The sequence below is a fragment of the Kogia breviceps genome, chromosome 1, assembly GCF_026419965.1.
Source record: "Kogia breviceps isolate mKogBre1 chromosome 1, mKogBre1 haplotype 1, whole genome shotgun sequence".
NCBI lineage: Eukaryota > Metazoa > Chordata > Mammalia > Artiodactyla > Physeteridae > Kogia > Kogia breviceps.
The window spans coordinates 149938269-149959559 of record NC_081310.1 but is presented as its reverse complement, the minus strand read 5'-3'; the positions used below and the strand labels follow the sequence as shown (position 1 = coordinate 149959559).

General features: G+C 39.0%; 1 protein-coding gene across 7 annotated transcripts in view; it reads left to right on the top strand.

Annotated features, from left to right (window-relative positions):
- NFIA (nuclear factor I A) overlaps positions 1-21291 on the top strand; it is a 376913-nt gene that overhangs the window by 182509 nt on the left and 173113 nt on the right. For all 7 annotated transcript variants that reach the window (XM_059083370.2, XM_067006876.1, XM_059083380.2 and 4 more), the window contains exon 3: positions 1582-1647. In XM_059083370.2, the coding sequence (XP_058939353.1) occupies positions 1582-1647 (66 nt within the window). The remainder of the gene's footprint in view (positions 1-1581; positions 1648-21291) is intronic.

The window sequence follows — 21291 nt, the reverse complement described above, 5'->3', positions numbered from 1 at the left end:
TTTCAAATGTAATCCGATATAAATTGTATTCCAATTTTCAGTGCAGACTTTTTATTTAACTTTGTGGTTCATTTTGAAGAATTTCTCTAAAGTTTTTTGACCTGTAATGCTTTTTGTTTGTGTCTTCACTGTGGCTTATTGTTACATTATGATAAAAGCTATCACTTTGTCAGACAAATAAAAATTCAAATTTTCACATCATTTGCTATTTGAACCTTTGACTCAATCTAGAATTTTTTCTCTAGTTACCAGGTTAAGAGTATCTGAAAATTTTTAAATAGACATTTAAAAAATAGTACTTCCCAATAATTGAAATCTTCATTTGCCTAAAAGCAGGGAGCCTTTCTTAAAGTAATAAATTAGTGCTTCTCTGGACCTAAGGTCACTAGTAGTGGTGCTACTTTTTTCAGTGTCTCCAAGAAAGAGAATGCTAAAACTGTAACTCTCTTGAAATAGAATTAATATTTTCAATTTAATCACAGTTAAGTGTCATGACCTTTTGGATCTTGCACTGAACTTCTTGCTGAAATGTGGTCAAATTTCAGGCAGCCCATTCTAACCCTGTGAAGTCAAGGTAAAGTTCAGATCCAGGCTTTCCACAGATACAGAGATTTTTCTGAAACTTTTTTTTGCTTGTTTTTTGATAATGTTATATATTGTTTCAAGTCTCAGAAAATGCTTTACATAAAAAACTCTCTCCTTGAAATATTTTGCGTTTTTTCTCCTTTCCCCCCAAAATGTATCATAAGTATTCTTCTAATTCTGTGAAATTATTTGATCTAACATAATTTTATCTCATCTTAAAATTAAATATTACTTTATTTTAAAGTATCTCATTTAGAAGTTAATTTGATTGAATCAGTTTTTTTCATTTGAAAATGATTGTGTTTTTAAAATAAAAAATAAATGGGATCCAATAAAGGTGTGCAAGAACCTGTTTTTGCTCACAAGTCCTGTTAGGATCTCCCAAATGCATCAATACAAGAGGAAAATAATACTTACAAAGTGGGGGAGAAAGATATCTTTGAGTGATCCTGTTATTTTAAGTAAATGCACTAGAATATTAGGATTCTAGTATTTAATGGTGTTAGTCTGCATAGTCTGTTGCTGTAATACAGAGCTAAATATCAGCAGAACTTGTTTCTGTTGTTTGGGTTGCTTTTATATACCAGCTTCAAAATATGTTTTGACACTTTATTATGTTCTGAATCAAGCTTCAGATGTGTGTAATGAAGGATGAAGTCTTTATCAGACTCTAGTGTATAAATAATGGAGAAGAGCAGTTTGGAAATGGTCTCTCTGTAAGAGGATGGTTTCTGAAGAGTTTCAAGTTATGATCTGGCACAAGCCAAGCGCCACTGGAGGTGTCAACAGAACCGAGAGTCCTCTCTGAAGGCACAGGCTGCGGCCTCTGCTGGTTTTCGCCCTGTCTTTTCTCTCTTCTTTTTTCGATCATCATGTCACTTCTGTAACGTTCTCATTCCTAGTTTCCGTGCTGAACCTTTTGAGAAAGTCTGGCACCTCTGATCCACTTTCTTTCACAGACCCTGTAATTTTTGGCTGTATTTTTATGTTTTTCAGATTCAAGTCAATCTGAAAGTCCCAGCCAGCCAAGTGACGCTGACATTAAGGACCAGCCAGAAAATGGTAAGTTTACTTTGGGACTCTTGACTGCTGCTCTGAGAGTCCATGGTAGCCAGCAGCCAACCAAGTACAAGGATTTTGAGGTCTGCCCCTATGGGCGGCCCATGATAGGAACAATCTTGAGGGCTCAAGGAGTTTTCTGGGCCACTCTAGCCTCCCCAAACCCTTCCCCTCAGCCACAGACCCTATCAGGGTACTCATAAGAACCTTAGTTCCCAAGAAAGTTGATTACTCTGAGAGGCAGTGTTGATTTACCAGATCAGGATCCTTTACAGCGTAAGTGAGGCGCCAACACCTTTTCATTTCAGTTCCTTTTAAGGTGGCAAGTGACCCACAATCTTCTTCACTAGTGGTTTAAGTTTATTGACTGACAAGTATTTTTGAGGCCTTTTCAAAGCCTTTGCTAATTGCTTTAAGAAAATCATCTCTGCCTTTGAAGGATTTTTTACTTCAAATTGTCTAAAATAAAACACTAAGGATACATGACAGAATTAAACTCATCAATTGCATAAATATATAAACTTTCCGTTGCAGAAACTTGACTAACCTAGAATACACACTTTATATATGAATATACTGTGTGGTATATGCACTCCAAGGATGAAAAAGGTTGTCACAAGTTAGAATTTAAGATTGAGTAAAACCATCAATTTCAATAAAAATCGAGAAGTAAACTCGCGATATCCATGACATGCTAAACATTGTATTATACACTTTCATAGATACCATCTCATAAAATTCCAAAGCGATCTTCCCTGGTGAGAGAGCTGAAGACTGTAATGGGAACTTGACCTTGAGGGACCTTTGAGGGGAGTATGGCACCGAGGCTTAAAGCTCAGGCTGTGGTGTCAGACCTGTGTTCAAAGTCTGCCTCCATTACTTCCTGCCTTTGTAATGTTGAATAGGTTATTTACCCTCCTGGAGTATTGATTTATTCCTCATCTTTGAAGTGGTATAGTAATAATTGTATTGACATGTTGAAGAATTAAATAAGATAATGTGTATAACATACTTACCATAGTATCTTCCATAGACTTTACACTAAAAAAGTTGGCTGTTGTTCAGTATTCCTCGTATTATTTTTCTAGTCAGTATAGTTCTACCATACATTGTTTTTCACTTACTTAGAATGACCTCATTCCTCCTGACTCTCTTCTTTTTGTTGTTGTATCTATTTTTCCGTTTTGATCTCCATCTGATCTTTTAGAATAGATAGGTAAACTGAATTATGTCAGTTTTGTGGGGTGGAGGATTGAGTTTACCACACTGAATATCCTATCACTGATTTCTCAGGATTCGTTTCATTTCCCAAGCCTGGGAAATTCTCTATAACATTGTTGGGCTCCCATATTAAATATACACTATCTGACTATTCCTCTCCTCAACCTGGTATTTTGGTGGTATTTTCCTTATCAAAGTCATCTTTTCACAGCAGGCATTAAAAAGAGAAAAAGAGAGAGAGAGAGAGAGAGCTCTGAAGGTTTGTTTTTAGTGTCATAAACAGCTACATATTTTTTTGTTTTTTTTACATCTTATTTTTTGTTGATATTTTAAAGAGCAATATTTATAGACTAGTTTCATTCTTTATTTCCCACTTGACTTATAGATGATTCCTTATAGTTTCGTTAGTTTCATTTTTTTCATATGTTATATCTCTGTATAATCTGCCTGAAGTTGTGTCCAGAGATATTCGTTTTATTTTCACCTTTAAGAGCTGGTGGGCTGCCGAGGTGTGTGGTTCACGTGTTTGGGTCTGGCCGCCCCTCTCGCAGGCCTGCGATTCATCTGTCTTCATAAAATGGCCGACAAGCTGTTCACATGCAAATATAAATTGAGAGCATGAGAGGCCTGGCATGCCTTTCTGGAGCTGCTGTAATACCGATATTGTGCGTTTCCCATTCCAAAAAGGAACGAGGATTGAGCCTGGATTTTTCGGCCAAAGGCACAGAGAGACTAGCCAAGTTCACTGTTAACCCCAGATCACTTGGTGCCACCTCAAGGATTCACGGTACCATTTGGGAAGGATCGTGTGAGTTCAAAGAAAGAAAGTATTAATATCCAGGAGAGACAGTAATAAATTCCTGTGTTTCAAATTTCTATTTATTTCAGAGAAAAGTTGAAGTTGGTTCATCTTAGACAATTCCAACTGGAGCTCAGACTAGAGGAATATCAGCCTCTTCAGTTTCCTCTTTCTGCCTTTTGTCAATCTCAGATGAAGTTATTTGAGGAACTATTTCCTCTTCCTTAAAGTTATATAATCCCTAAAGGAAAATAAATGAAGATTTCAGGACTAGCTATTTACATGCATTAGATGACTTTCTGGGGTTGCTTTGATAAAGAGTATTCTTTCATTTTCATTACCCAAGGTTATGGAAGATGAGTTCCTGAAAAGTTCTTGTTTGTTTGTTTATTTGTTTCATTTTTGTTTTTAAGAAGAGAGCTCTCATAAGTATATCAGCAAAACTCAAGAACTTTTGAAATCTTGGTGGATGAAGAAATGACAGACTCTGGTCTTCAAACAAAGTGGGAACTCATTATTCCTTATTTATGTATATATTCGAGGGGAAATAATATTCTTTTTATGCTAGCTCTTGAGGAGAAAGGTAATGGGAAACGAATGGTATTTTCCTAGTAAACCATGGAAAATGAGTAGACAAATGGTAACATGCTGTTTCATCCAAAACCATAAACTAGGCCATGTAACTTTACCTAAAGTGGATGCAGCTGTTTCTTCCCTGCCCAACTAGTCTGTTTTTTTCCTGTGGAATTTTTGCTTTCTTTTCTTGTACTCCCTTAAGAGTCAACTGTAAAAGAAAACAAATCTTTGTCCAATTACAGTATTAGATGGGAATTTTGAAGGAATTATCTGAAGCCCAGAGATAAAATAGCAGAATCTCTGAAACTCAAAATTGGTATAATATAATGATTAAAAATTCCACCTCGAGAGTCAAACAGGCCTGATTAAATAATGGCTGGGTGACTGAATAAGGTATTGCCCCAATCTCAGTATTCTTATCAGTAAAACAGGAACACCAAAAGATCCTTCCTCATGAGTATTAAAATGAGAATATGCCTGTGAAACAGCATATTGCCAGGTTCATAGTAAGGACTCAAAGAAAGGTAACTACCACCACTCTCCAGTTAAAGCTCATATCTGTAATGAGATACACATATTCAAGAGGTCAAAAGCTGGGAACCTTGGAGTGGAAAGGGAGATAATATCAGAAATAAAGCAAGACTCTTTAGAGACAGCTTTTGTAGATACCTACTCTGTTCTGAAATGTCAGGCTTAAGTCTCTTAAATCTGTCCATAATCCCCACAGTGGCACATCTATTTCGCTGTTTAGTTCTCTTCTCCACATTCTGTTTACCTCCCAGGAGTTGAGAGCTACAAAAGTGATTCAGAGTTGCTAGAACCTTCAGAATGAATGCTCAAGAAAGTTATTCTGGACAGAAGGGACTCCACTTAGATGTCTCTAATTTTGTCTGAGTTTTTCCTTGGCACAAACCAAATAGAATCTGGCTTATTAAAACTATAAACTGATGAAAGATAGGATTCATGACCAATTCCATATGCCTTGAACATGACAGATACCTAGTATTTATTAAAATTAATAAGTAGATAAATATACTGTCATTATCCCCAAATAGTTTTTGAGTATTTGCTCACTATTGATTTATCAAGAAGTGTTTAAGGAAAAAAAAAAAGAAACCCTGGAGAAGTTGAAATCTAATTTGGGTGTGGGTATAAGTTGTACAGTTGTATGTGTATGACACATGGGCATACATACACAGATATGACTAATAATGCTGGGAAACCAAAGCTAAGGGCTATACTAATGGCCATAGTAGATGAGAAGGAGGTGTGATCAAAGATATGCAGTACCAACAAACAACCCAACCCAAAATGGGCAGAAGACCTAAATAGACATTTCTCCAAAGAAGATACACAGATTTCCAACAAACACATGATAGGATGCTCAACATCACTAATCATTAGAGAAATGCAAATCAAAACTACAATGAGATATCACCTCACACCTGTCAGAATGGCCATCATCAAAAAAATCTACAAACAATAAATGCTGGAGAGGGTGTGGAGAAAAGGGAACCCTCTTGCACTGTTGGTGGGAATGTAAATTAATACAGCCACTATGGAGAACAGTATGGAGGTTCCTTAAAAAACTAAAAATAGAACTACCATATGACCCAGCAATCCCACTACTGGGCATATACCCTGAGAAAACCATAATTCAAAGAGAGTCATGTACCACCATGTTCATCACAGCACTGTTTACAATAGCCAGGACATGGAAGCAACCTAAGTGTCCATCAACAGATGAATGGATAAAGAAGATGTGGCACATATATACAATGGAATATTACTCAACCATAAAAAGAAATGAAACTGAGTTATTTGTAGTGAGGTGGATGGACCTAGAGTCTGTCATACAAGTGAAGTAAGTCAGAAAGAGAAAAACAAATACCATACACTAACACATATATATGGAGTCTAGAAAAAAAAAAGGTCATGAAGAACCTAGGGGCAGGACGGGATTGAAGACACAGACCTACTAGAGAATGGACTTGAGGACACGAGGAGGGGGAAGGGTAAGCTGGGACGAAGTGAGAGAGTGGCATGGACATATATACACTACCAAATGTAAAATAGATAGCTAGTGGGAAGCAGCCACATAGCACAGGGAGACCAGCTCAGTGCTTTGTGACCACCTAGAGGGGTGGGATAGGGAGGGTGGGAGGAAGGGAGACGCAAGAGGGAGGGGATATGGGGATATATGTATACGTATAGCTGATTCATTTTGTTATACAGCAGAAACTTACACAACGTAAAGCAATTATACTCCAATAAAGATGTTAAAAAAATAAAAAATAAATAAAAGAAGAAGTAAAAATTCCAAAAAAACCCCAATAAATATTTGTTCCCAAACTGACGATTCTCTTAGTACTTGCCTTGGTCACCTAGAGACATATCAAACTAGACAGCTTATAATAAAGAATTCACTTTATGTGACCTAAGTTTAAAACCTGTCTTCTGTACCAGAAAGAAAGTGAAATTTTATTGGGATAATAAAGAATTTTAAAAATTAAAGACTCTTCCTAAAATTATAATTATGCTTATTATTAATATTTCCACATGAATGCACCTGAAAAATTAAGACTCTGTGTTGAGAAGAAAAAAAACTAAAGAATGGATATAATTGAGCAGCATTAACTTGGAAAAGTTACATTCGGGTGGTGGTTTCATGTGTTGAGAACAGCTTTGATTTTCCCCAGAACTCCAATTACTATTGTTAAAATGTTAAACCTGAAACAAATATAAGAAAAAATCAAACAATACTTTTAAAGTGATTGCAATGTCAAAGAGTAAAAAAAAAAAAAGATATGCAATATCATCATGTTCCTTTATGGTTGATAACCATAGGGAATGGAATCCCGACAAAGTTCTCAGATCTGACTGGTATCGTTCATTTAATCATTTTGCATATTACAGAAAACCCCTTTCTGGTTTTTCAAGAGCTCCTGAAGGTTTTAAGCCTTATTTGTTAGACTTTGACTTAGAGCACCTACTCAAACCACCTTTGTGAATTCCCAGAATGTACTTTGGCTACTGGCAAGAGTATTTGTGGATATTGGAATGCTTTATATTTGCAATGCTTTCTCGATATTTACAGGGCCTGTGAACAGTCCCCCAAAGCTTGCGTCCTGTGGGGCATCAGGTCAGGCATTACTGAGGGAAAAGCTCGTGTGATAGCCCTCCTACTTAATTCAAGGCACACTTCTGTGGGACCACGCTGAGGGAATAGCACAGTCCAACACTGGCACTCTGAAAGCACACTCCCCACTGGGACTCCCTGTAGATGCACCCTTCACTAAAAAAGGAAAGAAAATGTGGTGTTCCCTTGCTGGAAAAGGAAAAGTTGTGTTCACATGTGTTTTGGTTTTTTTGTTTTTGTTTTTCCTATTTACTGTCTCTCATCACCTGCACAGGCTGCTGATAATAATAATAACCTCATCTTAGTGGTTTTTAAAATGTGATCTTTATAACAGGAAATCAGAGTTGGTATTTAGATAATTTTCTTTAGTTTTAATCATGTTTGCTCTGCCTCATTTATCTGGTAGTTGCACATATGTTGGAGACATCAGCCCTCAGATGGGCCTTTGCAATCAGTGGAAGGCCATGAATCATGACGCTTGCCCCAGATTTTGAAAATTTCCAGCTCTATCTGCCAATGTGAAAATCACCCTGGAGTACTGGTTGAATCTAGCTTTCATGTTCAACATCTTTATTTATGTCATTCCCATCCTGTATCACCAAACTAGGGATCATTGCTAAAAGTTGCTGGAGGAGCCAGGAATGTACTTTTCTTCAGTCTCAATTGTCACTATCTCATTGGTTATCAGTTAACTCACTTCTGTAAGTATTTTGAATATTTTAGTACTTATGAAATAAATTCCAAGGCTACTGACTTCCTGACTTAAGATTTATACGTAGGATTCACTTTGTAACTTGAAGGTGAGATAAGAGAACTATAAATTTCTGTTTCTTTTTTGGACAAACATTCTTTTTATCTGATAATATTCTCATAAGAAAGTGCAGACCCTTTGCTTTCACTTGTTTCACTACCTCCTCAAATATGTAGTAGATACATTGCAATATTATATTATAATATTAGTACATAGTTGGAAGGCAAAATAAAATTCATAATTCCAAATGCTAAGAATTGTTTCTTACTACTGGATGGACAGCTGTTTTAGGAACTATTTTGATTACTGGGTCGTTTTAGTTGGGTCATTTTAGGAATTTTGGAGGCAACGTGCAGCCAGCCAAACAGTTAGTGTTTTATTGGGAAAGCAGGAGCATTCTAGCACCATTGACTTGTAAATGCAACTTGTCAGTATTTCGTAATTTGCATGACTTTCTTTTGCAATTACCTAGCAACAGTTATTCTCAGCCGTGTTTTTTCCAAAAACCCTGCAGGGACAGACACAGTAGAGTGACCACCAAAATAACAGCAGTAACAGTAATGATCAATATTCTAAATATTGTAAAGGTCCCAACTCAGGGAAACATTAAAGCCTAAATGCCTTCTGGTTTCCAGATCTGTGTAATTAAATTCTGACTGATGAATTTTCAGCAATGCAATGGAGCTAGTCTATCTTCTTTTAGAGACTGGGGAACTAGAATTTGGTTTAATCTAAAATGTCAGTCTGAGACCAGGTGAATTGTGCTTTCTTAAGTATTGTTAGCAGATGTGACCCATCATTGTTTACAGGGACTCTTGAGAAATGCCTGCAGACAAAGGAAATTCTTGGATCTTGCCTTTTGAAAGATGAGGTACCAGCTGAGGCTTCCCCCATATGCATGCTGCAGAGTAGAGTATGATGAGCTTTACCACGGGATTCAGGGTAGTTAAGGAGCCTTTTCAACTGAAAAAGAAGGATGAAATTTGTAGTCATTTTAAAGAAGTAGTTTTACCTCTCACATTATGGATGTTTTATTGTCTACATACAGAGGATAACTAGCTGAACAGACTTTAAGTAGTTGGCTAGTAGCCAAAATAGGGAATGTTTTAGACCCCTATTCCCCTGATTTCCATCTAAAATGGACTGGCTGGGTGGTCTATTTCAGACACAAACCCCACCTCCTCTCCTCTGCCAGTGCCTCACACACAAATAGTTATAGAGGAAAGAAGAAATAAAGAGGTGTCTTTCTGGTCCTCAAATTAATTCATGCTCCAAGAGGGACAACTATTTGGATGTAACATTGCAAATGGAAAAGTGTTTTTAAGTGTTTGGTTATAATTTATATGGGATTGTGTAAATTTATCCATAGATCTCGATTCTCAAAATATGAAGCAAACAGTTCACGTAGTATTTGAATCGGGCTCAGAAAAGAAATCAAATGCGATGCCGTCATCACATCACAGTTGCATGGAGAAGGTGTGGTGGAAGGTACACCTGGTGTTTGGCTACAGTGCCATCTGCCCTTGTTCTCTGTTCCCTGTGATCGAAGCCTGGATGGGCTCTGATCGGACCCTTTGACAGATCTCCTTAGAAGGACCTACAGTGTACTCCTAGTGGTCACTTTCACATACCTCTCCATCACTGAAAAATCCACATGATGACTTTTCAGGGAGGCTAGTTTGGGTCAGGAATAGTGTATGAGCTTTCCTTGCCACAAATAACAGGGTCTGATTTGACATTTGACTATGAATTTGTTCATTTAAATCCTGTATACTATTTGGGGGAAAGAATTATATATTTGTGGGTCATATTAGTAAACTGAATGTAATATAAATAATTTATTCAGGGATTTGGAATAGCTAATCCAGATTGATGAGTTGTCTGCTAGAAAAATTCATGTGACCACAAGGATTTTTGGCACCTTTTCTCCCTACAGCTTCCTCATTCTTTTTCTCTTCTTCACATTTCACTCAGCTCCAGGCAACTCTGTTCCCTTGGCATTACCTTGTCGTTAAGGAAATCTACTGGGATAGCTCAAATCGAGGTGGTGGAGGGGTGATATTTACTGCAGATTACTCCTCCCCAGCTCAGTTGTTAATTTCTATACTTGGTTGATTTTATCCCAGAGGGAACAGGGGAGTCTCATATGCCTTATCCACAGGCATCGTATGGCAAATATCCAAAGAGAGAAGTATAAAGGATGTTATGGTGAGGCCCAGCAAAATAGTAATAGGCTTCCAACAATCTCTTCATGAAGGAAAGTCAGTGTTTTCTTAGATCTCTGTAGGTATTTTGCAACCAGAGAGCTTCTCAGCAAGCTGCATTTGTAAACTCGAGAGATGAACAAGTGGAAGCCAAATCACAGCTTCCGAATAGGTCAGATTAGCAAAGGAGAGCTGCCATTATAAACCTGACATTGAGCATCTGTTAAGGGGAAATCAGTTGTCCAAGTCACTTAAAGACGTGTACCTCAATTTTCTCATAAGTAATTTAGCAGATAGTTATTAAGAATCTGCTGGGTACATTTGGACTATGTACTGGATGCATTGAGGGAATACAGTGATGGATCAGACATCCTGTTCTAAAGGACCTGATAGTCTAGTAAGGGGAAAGAGGCTTCATTCATTCCTTCATTCCACAAATGTTTATCAAGTGCATCCCAAGAATCAGATACTGCACTGAGCAAAACAGATAAAATCTCTCTTATTCCTTCTGGTGGGAGGACACAGACAATGAACTAACTAATATATGTAATACACCAAATGGTGTGAAATATTATGAAGAAAAATAAAGCAAGATAAGGGACAAACAGTGGAGGATATGGGCGCTATTTTACGGAGGGTGGTCAGGGAAGGCCTTTTTGATCTGTTGACTTTTGAGCTAAGACTTGAGGAAGGTGAAGAAGAGAATTATGCAGATACTTGGGACTTTTGTTCTAGAAAGAGGGAACAGTAAGTGTAAAGACCCTGAGGCATGTTGAAGGAACAGTCAGAGGGTTGTGTGGCCTGCGGGGCACAAATGAACGAGGAGCAGTTGGAGATAGGGGTAGCAGGAAGCCAAACTATACTGGACCTTGTAGGCCAGGGAAAGGACTTGGCACATGCTTGATAAACTATGATATCCTCTGCAAGGGTATGCACATAACAAATCCATTCATTTCTTGATGTGGTGGATATGCCCTGAGCCCCGACACTGTGTTAGATACTTAAGTGGTGAATAAAGCAAAAGCCCTAATTCATAGCATTGTCAAAGAAGGAGACTCTCGTCTGCCACGGCATTATCTTTTAGTATCCCCAAAGGTTTTCCCTTATGTGTGTGTCACTGAAAGCAGGGTCACTTGCATGGGATAGTTGGCTTCACATATACCCTCTCATGCAGATGATTCTTTTTTCATTTAATGGAGGTCTGAATCTGTGGAGCTGCAGTTTAACCTTTATCTCAGGACTCCATTTAGATTGTAAATCCCCAGGTCTCAAGTCCATGACCCCGCAGCTTGATTTTTCTCCCTAATAGATGTCAGATTTAGCAAATAAAAATATAGGATGCCGGGCTTCCCTGGTGGCGCCGTGGTTGAGAGTCCGCTTGCCGATGCAGGGGACACGGGTTCGTGCCCCGGTCCGGGAAGATCCCACATGCCGCGGAGCGGCTGGGCCCGTGAGCCATGGCCGCTGAGCCTGCGTGTCCCGGAGCCTGTGCTCCTCAACGGGAGAGGCCACAACAGTGAGAGGCCCGCGGTACTGCAAAAAAAAAACCAAAAAACAAAAAACAAAAAATATAGGATGCCAAGTTAAATTTGCATTGCAGATCCACAACAAATAAAATTTTTTTAGTATTACATGGACTCTACTTATTACAGAAAAGGATTTGTTGTTTATCCAAACTATCTGGCCACCAGTCCTAGTTCTCTACACACTCCCATGGAGGTTACATGGGCAATAGGAACAGCAGTATAGGAAAAGGTTTGATTAGTCTGTGATGATTTCATTGATCACCAAGGGTCAAACCACTGGAATTTAACCCGCTGAAAATGAGACCTGGGAAGAGTACCACGAAGTTCTAATGACCTGACTGCTTAAATTCCATTCCTCCTGCATCTGCCGGTACCTAGCCCAGTAGTTATACAATAAACCACTTGTATGGCACAGTCAGTGGGTACAATACTGCAGTTGAGAGGCACTCCCTATCCAAATCAGTGTGTAAGTTTAATTCGTGGGATAGTAACTGAGTAAGGCATTGGGACAGTGCGTGAGTCACTTCTTCAAAGAAAGTATACCTTGTTGCAAGATCCAGTTATTGGTAGACTGTTGCCTCTTGAAAGATGGTGAAAATCAGTCAAATAATACAGCACTGGTAAATTCCACCTTCAAAGGTGATATAGAGAAAAGACATTTAGATTGACCTGAAAATAAAAAGACATTTAGATTGACTTGAAAATAGAAGGTGCCATAATTTTATGCTCTATGGGAAACTAAATATATATGTTTTCATTTAGTACTGTTTTGCTAGGTATGACAAAACTTGTCTGAATATGTTACAGGAGCATGGTGTGGTCTTTGTACCCTCCTACTTTAAGAAAGAATAATGTTCACAGATTTAAGGAAAGCAGTTTTGGAAAGGAGGGTTAAACTCTACTGGGATTTAGAACCAGGTAATGACAAAAATAATGAATTTGGTGATAACAGTCATGCTACTAGCTCACATTCGTTGTGGACTTCCTGTGTGCTGGTGTGTTAGTTGGGGTCCCCCAAGAAGAATATGCCCTTATGGGTTTAGATGTGCAGGGATTTATTGGGCTATGAAGGGAGGGAGCCAGGCTAGGTTGGAGAGACTTCAGACTGCAATACTGATTTGATACCTGTGAAAGGAAACAGGAAAGGAAGGAGGATTGGGAAGGAAGAATCCTGGACATCAGTAAGCTTCTAAGGAAGTTTTGTACAGGCCAATGGAGAGTCTTTGAGCCAGTCACTTGTTATAAAGTTTTTTGTCCCACAGGAACCAGTCTGCATTAGTATCCTCTTCTGTAGTCATTGACTAGGAGCCTGGAGGAAACTCCTTGGAACAAACATGGTGTTAAATCCAGAGGGGAGCAATTGGGGTTGTCAGGCAGTCATGCTTCTTGTAACATGCGATATGAGTGTCTCATTTTTTATGGCCACCACATCAAGGCACTGTGCTAAGGGTTCTAGATTCATGATCTTGTTTCACTCTGATACAACCCCATGGACATAGGTATTCTTAGTTTACCCATTTTACAGATGAGGAAACTGAGATGCAAAGAATTTAGGTAGCTTGCCCACAGTCAAGAAGCAGAAAGGACAGAGTTTTCAAACTTAAACTCCAGAGTCTAATTGCTTAACAATGACCTTGCATTACAGCAGGAATAGTGTTCAAACTCTGGTTCTGTAACTTACTGATGATGTAAATTTGGGCAAGTAATTTAAACTCTTGGACTTGTGTTTCCTCATTTATACGGTGGGATGTTGTCACTTTCCCAGGAAATGTGTTTTAGTTGCTGTTTCATTTTGAGCTTAAACAACGTTCATTCCTTTCCTTCCTCGTGTTGTTCCCTCATCTAGGATGGTCATGTCTTCCTTTATTCCCCATCTCATTCTCTCAGGTATCTGCCTCAGCCTTGCTCAGGCACCCACAGGCTTAATTACGTCCTCAGAACTAACAGGACTGTTTCTATGCAGATTATGTATATGAATATATCTCTATGGATGTGTGTATGTGTAAAGTGCCCAGAACTAGCAGAGATCCATAGGAGATACACAATAAAGTGTAGCCCACCTTCTCTTTCGTCCACTTCATTGCCTCATGGACATGAACCCTGTGCTAGAGGGCAATCTAGAACATGTCTTTTTCTTGTTTTCAATTTTGGGGGCAAAATTACATTCTTTTGGAAAAATTACGTGCTTATCTTTCATATGAACATTCTTTACTCTTTTTTTCTACAGTTTCAAGCATCCTTAGTCTATACCTCCACAATGGATACTTTGAAACAATGGACTAAATTTTCATTTGATTTTTCTGCTGGAGGTGGAGTATATAAAAAGAGATTCGTTGTAAGGTATTTATACCAGATGCCATTGTGTTTGTTGGCTGGCATAGAACAATTATGATTGCCAATAAATTTGAAAGTATTTCACTTGCAAAAGATGTAGGAGTGTAGTTCTATTGAAAACATATAAAACATATTTCCACTCCCCATTTTTTGTGCAGTACAATAGAAATTTGCACCTCATCCCTTTGATTTTAGATTTCTGAATTATTTAAAAGAATTGGTTAATTCTCCATTTCAAGTGAGTTAGACAAAGTTCATTAGGATATCTGATTCCTAGCATGTCCCCCATTCACAGATCATGTTAACTCCTTAGAGAGGTTTATCTTCTTTTAAAATTGCAAATGCTGTCCAAACTGAAAGCTTTTCAATTTAATGCATTCTTACAGCTTCGGACTATAAGTAAGATCCTTAACAGTAGAGAGGGGACAATGAGGCTGTTGTAAGAGCATCGGCCAGTTCTAAAGGTAGCAGTGCCCAGGACATGCACGTCCCTTGAGTTCTAGTGGATTTGCAAATTGATCATGAAATATATATAAGTAAAACTCAACACATGCTAACACATGCTCCTGACCAGTGGTTGCCAACTGGCAGTTCTTGAAGGTGGCCAAAGAAAAAAAGTTTTTAAAGAAATTATGCATTTTTCCCTAGATAATAAGATGCATAAGCTGACGATTTTTTGCTTTTGACTTTGTGAACTCACTGGTTGTCTTATACTTACAGAGACTCTGTTTGGCGGTTATAGTTTGGATTCATTTAGTTAAAGGTGGGGGAGAGATGGATTATCCACCATTTAGTAAAAATGGTAAATTAAATACTTTGAGAAATAGGCACCATGAGAGGAAAATATTACGAGATGTCCTTAATGGTGAAAAGACACAGAAGCCTCTGCTATAGACCAGTGGTTGATAATAGCCTTTAACTTTCTCTTTTGGCAGGAGAGGGAAGAAGAGAAAAGCAGGTACCAGTAAGAGCCAATAAAGACGAGTTGTGCCCAGGGGCTGCTCCACACTACATCCCTCCATTCATTCTTTCAACAGATATTGTTGAACTCACTTCTTTCTGAGCGGAAGTGATAGTGAGGGCCAATGAGAAAAGCAGCTCAAAGTAGGAGACTCAGGTATGCACTTCTGTGCATAAATTGACCCAGGAAATCGTACTTTTAGAATATAAGATTTTAACAAAGTATGGGTAGCCTAATCATTCATAATTGTGTAGAACATTTGACTTCTGGGTTCAGAGCTCTTTCTGTGTGGATTCTGTACCTCACTAGGAGAGGTGAGAAAACTGACCTTGGCACTAGGCACTTTAAATTGTTTGGCTATGTTGTCTTAATTTGGCCTAATCTAAGCGGTGGAGGATGAGGAAAACGAGGTTCAGGGAGATTGAGGCACAGATAGATGGTCAACAGATAGTGAGTGGCGGAGGAAATGCTGCTTTGTCTTCCTGGGGAAGGCTCTACCATTCAATAGATAATGGATAGTGAGGTGCTTTGAAATGTTTTAGAATGCTTCACATTCAGCAACTGTAATAACCTCAAATAATTTGTATTATTAGTACAGTCATTGTACTATTTCAATGTATTTTCTCTATGTCCTCTCCTTTCTTCCCAGGGAAATCGTAAACATGTGGCTGGAGAATGACAATGCTGGGGATAGTGGTGGTGAATTAGTTAAAACTAGATAATCCATCAATTGTTTTAAGTGAACACCAACAAATGAAAAGAGTAATACGTCATAATGTGAAGAAAATTAAACCAATAAGAGAGGGTCTGCAGAATTCCACATTTTCCTAGGGATACTGTTATGTACCGTGGGTGACACGTGACCATCTGACATAGGTACCAAGTGAGGGAGATGGCACTGTTAATAACAAATTCATCATTATTTTTTAGAAGATGCAACATAAAAATGAGTAGAAACCCTAATGTTTTCTCTGGGTCCCCTAATATGTGTTTTGAGGAGACCGCTATTCTAGATAATGTAGAATAGACTGCCGTTGGGGGAAGAAATTAACGTTGGGGTTGTATTCCAAACATAGTATCTGGCAATCAATAAATATTTTTGGAGAGAATGAATGAGTGAGCAAATGAGTGAATGAATGGCTCTTGCCCTCAGGAGTTTGAAGTCTTTCCCACTCCCATCTCTATCTTGCCCCTCCCCCCATTCCTCTCCTCACTGGTAACCACTAGTTTGTTCTCTGTATCTGTGAAAAAGTCTTTTTCTAAAACTTAGCTACATTTGACATATAACATTGTGTATGTTTAAAGTATAAAACGTATTGATTCGATACATTTACATTGCAAAAATATGATTGCCATTGTAGCATTAGCTGACACCTCTACGGCATCACATAATTATCATTTTCTAGTGTTGGGAACAATTAAGATCTATTCTCTTAGCGAGTTTAAGGTTTGTAGTATAGTTTTGTAGTCTATAATCACCATACTATGTATTAGGTTTCCTGGACTGACTTACCTACTAGTTTCAAGTATGCACCCTGAAATAACATCTCTCCCATTCTTTCATCCCAAGCTTCTGATAACCACCATTTTAGGAGTTTAAAGTCTTTTAGGGGAATAAAGTAATTCTACCCTCTTCCAATTCATTCTTTCTTAATTATACATATATTTATTAATATATGTGCTAATCCTTGCGTTAGGCAATGGTAATATAAAGATAAATGAGATGCAGACCCAGTGCTCATCAGATATCTATGTTCTAGCACGGGAGATGGATATTTAAATAGATATTTTCCATTAATTGTGACTGTGATCTCCTGAAGGTATTTAGATAGTGTTTGGGGCCAATGATGGAGGAAGGTTCAAATGATTAAAGCTATGCAAGAGGCAGCAATAGCTTTATTAAACATTTGACCTAAATATTGAAGCATATGTATGATATGCTAAGCTATGGCTATGCTATTCTATGGCTTCCCTGCCTCTTAGAATGAGCTCAAAACCCCCATTCCACACTCTAAAGAAATCTAAACTTCACCCCAGGATTTCTGCATGTTTCTGGGAGGGCTTTCAGGCTAAAGTTTCCTTCTGGCTCTTGGTTCCTACACTTGCTGAGTTAGTTTAAGTGATAGATCTTCTCTCAAGCCATACAACACTCTCGTCCATGGCCTGTGCTCCAGATGTTGGGATCAGCCTCTTTTCCGTATTTCTGTTCTGTGCACACACAGAACATATGTGAGTCACTGAGGTTGATAAGTTGCGTGGTAACGGGGTTGGGGAGGGAGCACTTAGGTTATGTCTCAGAACACACAAACCACTTCACACTGATTTTACACAACTCTGTCCCTAAAAACACTTAGGCGCCTGTGCCATGTTACCATTGCACTCTCTTTTCTCCCTTCCCCCTCCTCTCTGAGCTTCTTCTTGTTCTTGTTTAGTTCTTTATGCAGAGGAGTTTCACTCTATTTTATTTCCTTCAATTTTGCAAATTGATGTTCTGGGGGGTGTCTCCTTTATTAATAAGAAATGTACCACCAATACATTTTCCTAGTCAGTGAATGCTGGTGCTCTTGATAATATAATAAATGGGATTCACAGCTTCTGTATGTGTGAGAGGGAAGATGTAGCATCCTTATTAAGCAAAAAGAACATTTGACCCACCACATTAGACTCAGTTTGGCTAAGGCATTGTGTTTCTGAACAGTTTCTAATACAGCATAGTCATATCATGTTTAATTCTTGGATGGCCAGGCATCCACTATGTTTCCCTTGGAGTGAAGCTTACAGGCTGCCTGTCTGACAGAGAGAAAGCATCCATAAATGAGAGACAGAGTCAAAATTAAAATGTGACTTCTTTGGCATCCACCTTTTTGAACTGAGGCCTTCCCCCACTTTAATCCAATTTAGTAGATGTTGGATGGAAACTAATACAGTTAAAAAGAACTTCACGTAATCTCACTAACATTCTTAGAACATGGTGTTCAAGGTTTTCTGGTCAAGGATATTTGCATTTGCATTTATAGAACAGTTAGAGGTAGAATTCTGTGCGTGTGAAAAGTCCTGGCTCTGAGAATGACATTTCCAAGCTGTCAAAATCTGATGCACACCCAAAGCTAAAATCGAAATTGCCTTTTATTCTGTAAATATTGAAGAAATGGCTTAGCATGGCACTTGTGAATTTGCTAGCCAAGGAACTAGCCTAGTGGGTTGGAATCGGAAAAAAGGCTATGTGTTGAGTTTAAATTGTCACAAAATTCAAGCTTGAGGGATGCAGTGAGAAAGTGTTACAAGCAGTCATAGCCCCACATTTTCCTGCGGGCCATTTAGCCCCTTTGATGATATTTACTAGTGCATCATTTGGGGGTGTAAAAAAATTGAATGAATATATGTTGCTTGACTGTTCTTATTTCCAACTTCTTGATGTTTACAGAGGACCACAGAGATAGTCACACTAAATCTTCACATATTATGTTCATCCATTCAAGCAACATTTATTTATTGAACATCTGCTGGGTGCCTGACACTGTTCCAGGCATTAGTTACAGCAGCAGTCCCCAACATTTTTGGCACCAGGGACTGGTTTCGTGGAAGACAATTTTTCCACGGACCGGGGCAGCGGGGAGGATGGTTTCAGGATGATTCAAGGGTTTTACATTTATTGTGTGCTTTATTTCTATTATTATTACATTGTAATATATAATGAAATAATTATACAACTCACCATAATGCAGAATCAGTGGGAGCCCTGAACTTGTTTTCCTGCAATTAGGTGGTCCCATCTGGGGGTGATGGGCGACAGTGACACCCTAAGTGTGTTGCTTATGTCCAGTCTGCTCTGTAAGATGCAGCTTCATTGTCACTTGCCACTGATATGAGTCTGCAAGCAATAGATTTATTATGGTCTCTGTGCAGTCAAACCTGTCTGCTAATGATAATCTGTATTTGCAGACACTCCCCAGAGCTAGCATCACTGCCTCAGCTCCACCTCAGATCATCAGGCATTAGATTCTCATATGGAGCACGCAGCCTAGATCCCTCGCATGTGCAGTTCACAGTAGGGTTTGCTCTCCTATGAGAATCTAATGCTGCCGGTACCAGTCTGTGGCCTGGAGGTTGGGGACCCCTGAGTTACTTCTCTGGAAACCCAGAGAAGTAAAGAGGTGCGCCTCAGGTAACACACAGTTTAGCCGTAGACCTGAGACCCTGAATATCCCAGTCCCCTGTCCGGCATTCTTTCTACTATATTATTACTCTACTTTTCTTAGGCTTACACTTCTCCCCACAAATAGACTGAAATCAAATTGTTACTTGAAAGGCTATTGAAGCCACTCTTTTAATTTGGTAACAAGTTGTAAAGTTTATTTGAAAGTCACTCATTTAGCATTTTGAATCAAATTATGGCAATTTTCACATTACATTTATTTGTGGGAATAATGTCTGCCAAGGCCAACATCATTATAAAGTGGATTGTAAACTCCATGAAGGCAAGGAGTATTTATCCCTTCCTACTCGCCATTTTCTCCTTAGCACAGTGCCTACCACATAGCGTGTGTGGATAAACATCTGTTGTAGATACAGAACTGAATGACTCTCTGATGCTTTACGGTACTGCTCTTGTCTGGTTGTAGTATGCATGCAGCACGAGCTCTCCAGAGAAGTCTGCCGCTGGGAAGGTTATACGTGACGTGATCCATATTCGGTGGGCCTCTGCTGAGGACGTGTAGTTCCCAGCCCATATCCTCCTGTTTCAGCGCTTAGATGGCTATCGAGCAGCTTAGAGTGTTGCGTGCTGGATTGTGGTAGGAGCCTCTGATACCCGGGACACGGCAGACACAGCAAGGTGCTTTTGTGGTGAGGCATGAAAAGTTTGCTGCCGGTCAAGGAGGGAAGGTTTTCCCTGGGACTCGGCTGGGGCTGGCAGCATTGCAGGCTCCATGTTTGATGGTTCTCTCTGCTCCCCATCAATGCCATCCTCCTCTGCCCTCAGCTGTCAGCTTTCCACGCTCTGAAGGAAAATCTTGTAAGAGGCCGAGCTGGCTGTAGCTAGTCACTGTGTGAGATAAAGGCATGTTACTTGGCAAAGCTGACTTTGACATGAAGGGATCTCTGCGATGAGAGGTTGAGCAGAGCAAAGGAAAGCAAGAATGAGATAGAAGCGGATTCTGTGTGAGCATGTGTGACAAGAAAGGCCAGCTCATATGATTTTAACAAGCATCTTAAACTATATGGAAAAGCATAAATATTAGACCTGGTCTCTTTGTTCACTTTTTCACGATCTTTTAGGATAAAGAACATGCATAAAATTTGAAGAAATAATGAGTTTGATAGTCACTTTTATTGGAGGAAGTTGGTTTTTGGAAGGAAGAGTGAAGTCCTCTGATTTGAGCTTTGACAGGTGCATGGGTGGAAGAGGGGTGGGACACCCTTGACTTTGTCACCTGCCTGGCTGTGAAATGTTTTTGAAACATTCAGACCTGGACTTCCCCACTTACGAACTGTAACTGACCCTGGGAAAGAAGTAACCTCTTCATGTCTCATGTTCCTCATCTGTGAAATGGAACTAGGTGATTCTTGCCCTTCCCTCCCAAGGATTTAGTAAGGATGTAATGAGATAATGTATCTGAAAGCACTTTATAATCAATCAAGCCATATATAAAATGAGCTATTGTAATAATTTCAGGTCATCAGGAATTCCTTCATTTCCATCCCTGGTTCTCTGAAAAATGCTGGGAGGCCACTGAGTATATTCCACAGTTTTTTCCTTCCACCCCAACAGAACTCATTTTCAAGTGCATATGGTTCCAAAACTGCTGCATGGGCAGTGAACGCTCCTTTCCATGGGCAGCGTATTTTACCATTTGGCACAGAGCTTCACCCCCATGCCTACAGAAAGGTATTCTTTTTGCATTTACCATGGCACCACTTTTACCCTCTATTCTGAACTAAGCTGGAATTCTAAAATTTTCAAAGATAATTTTTTAAAAGGTAAGCATCCAAAATTATGTCAAATAGCCTAAACAAACAGATAAGTGAAACCCACAGTTTCTAATGAGATTCCAGCTGGTCCAGAATGCATCTAAGGAATCTTTAGACTATGTTCCTGTATCAGTGTTTGACTTCAAACTGACTCAGGTTTATTCGA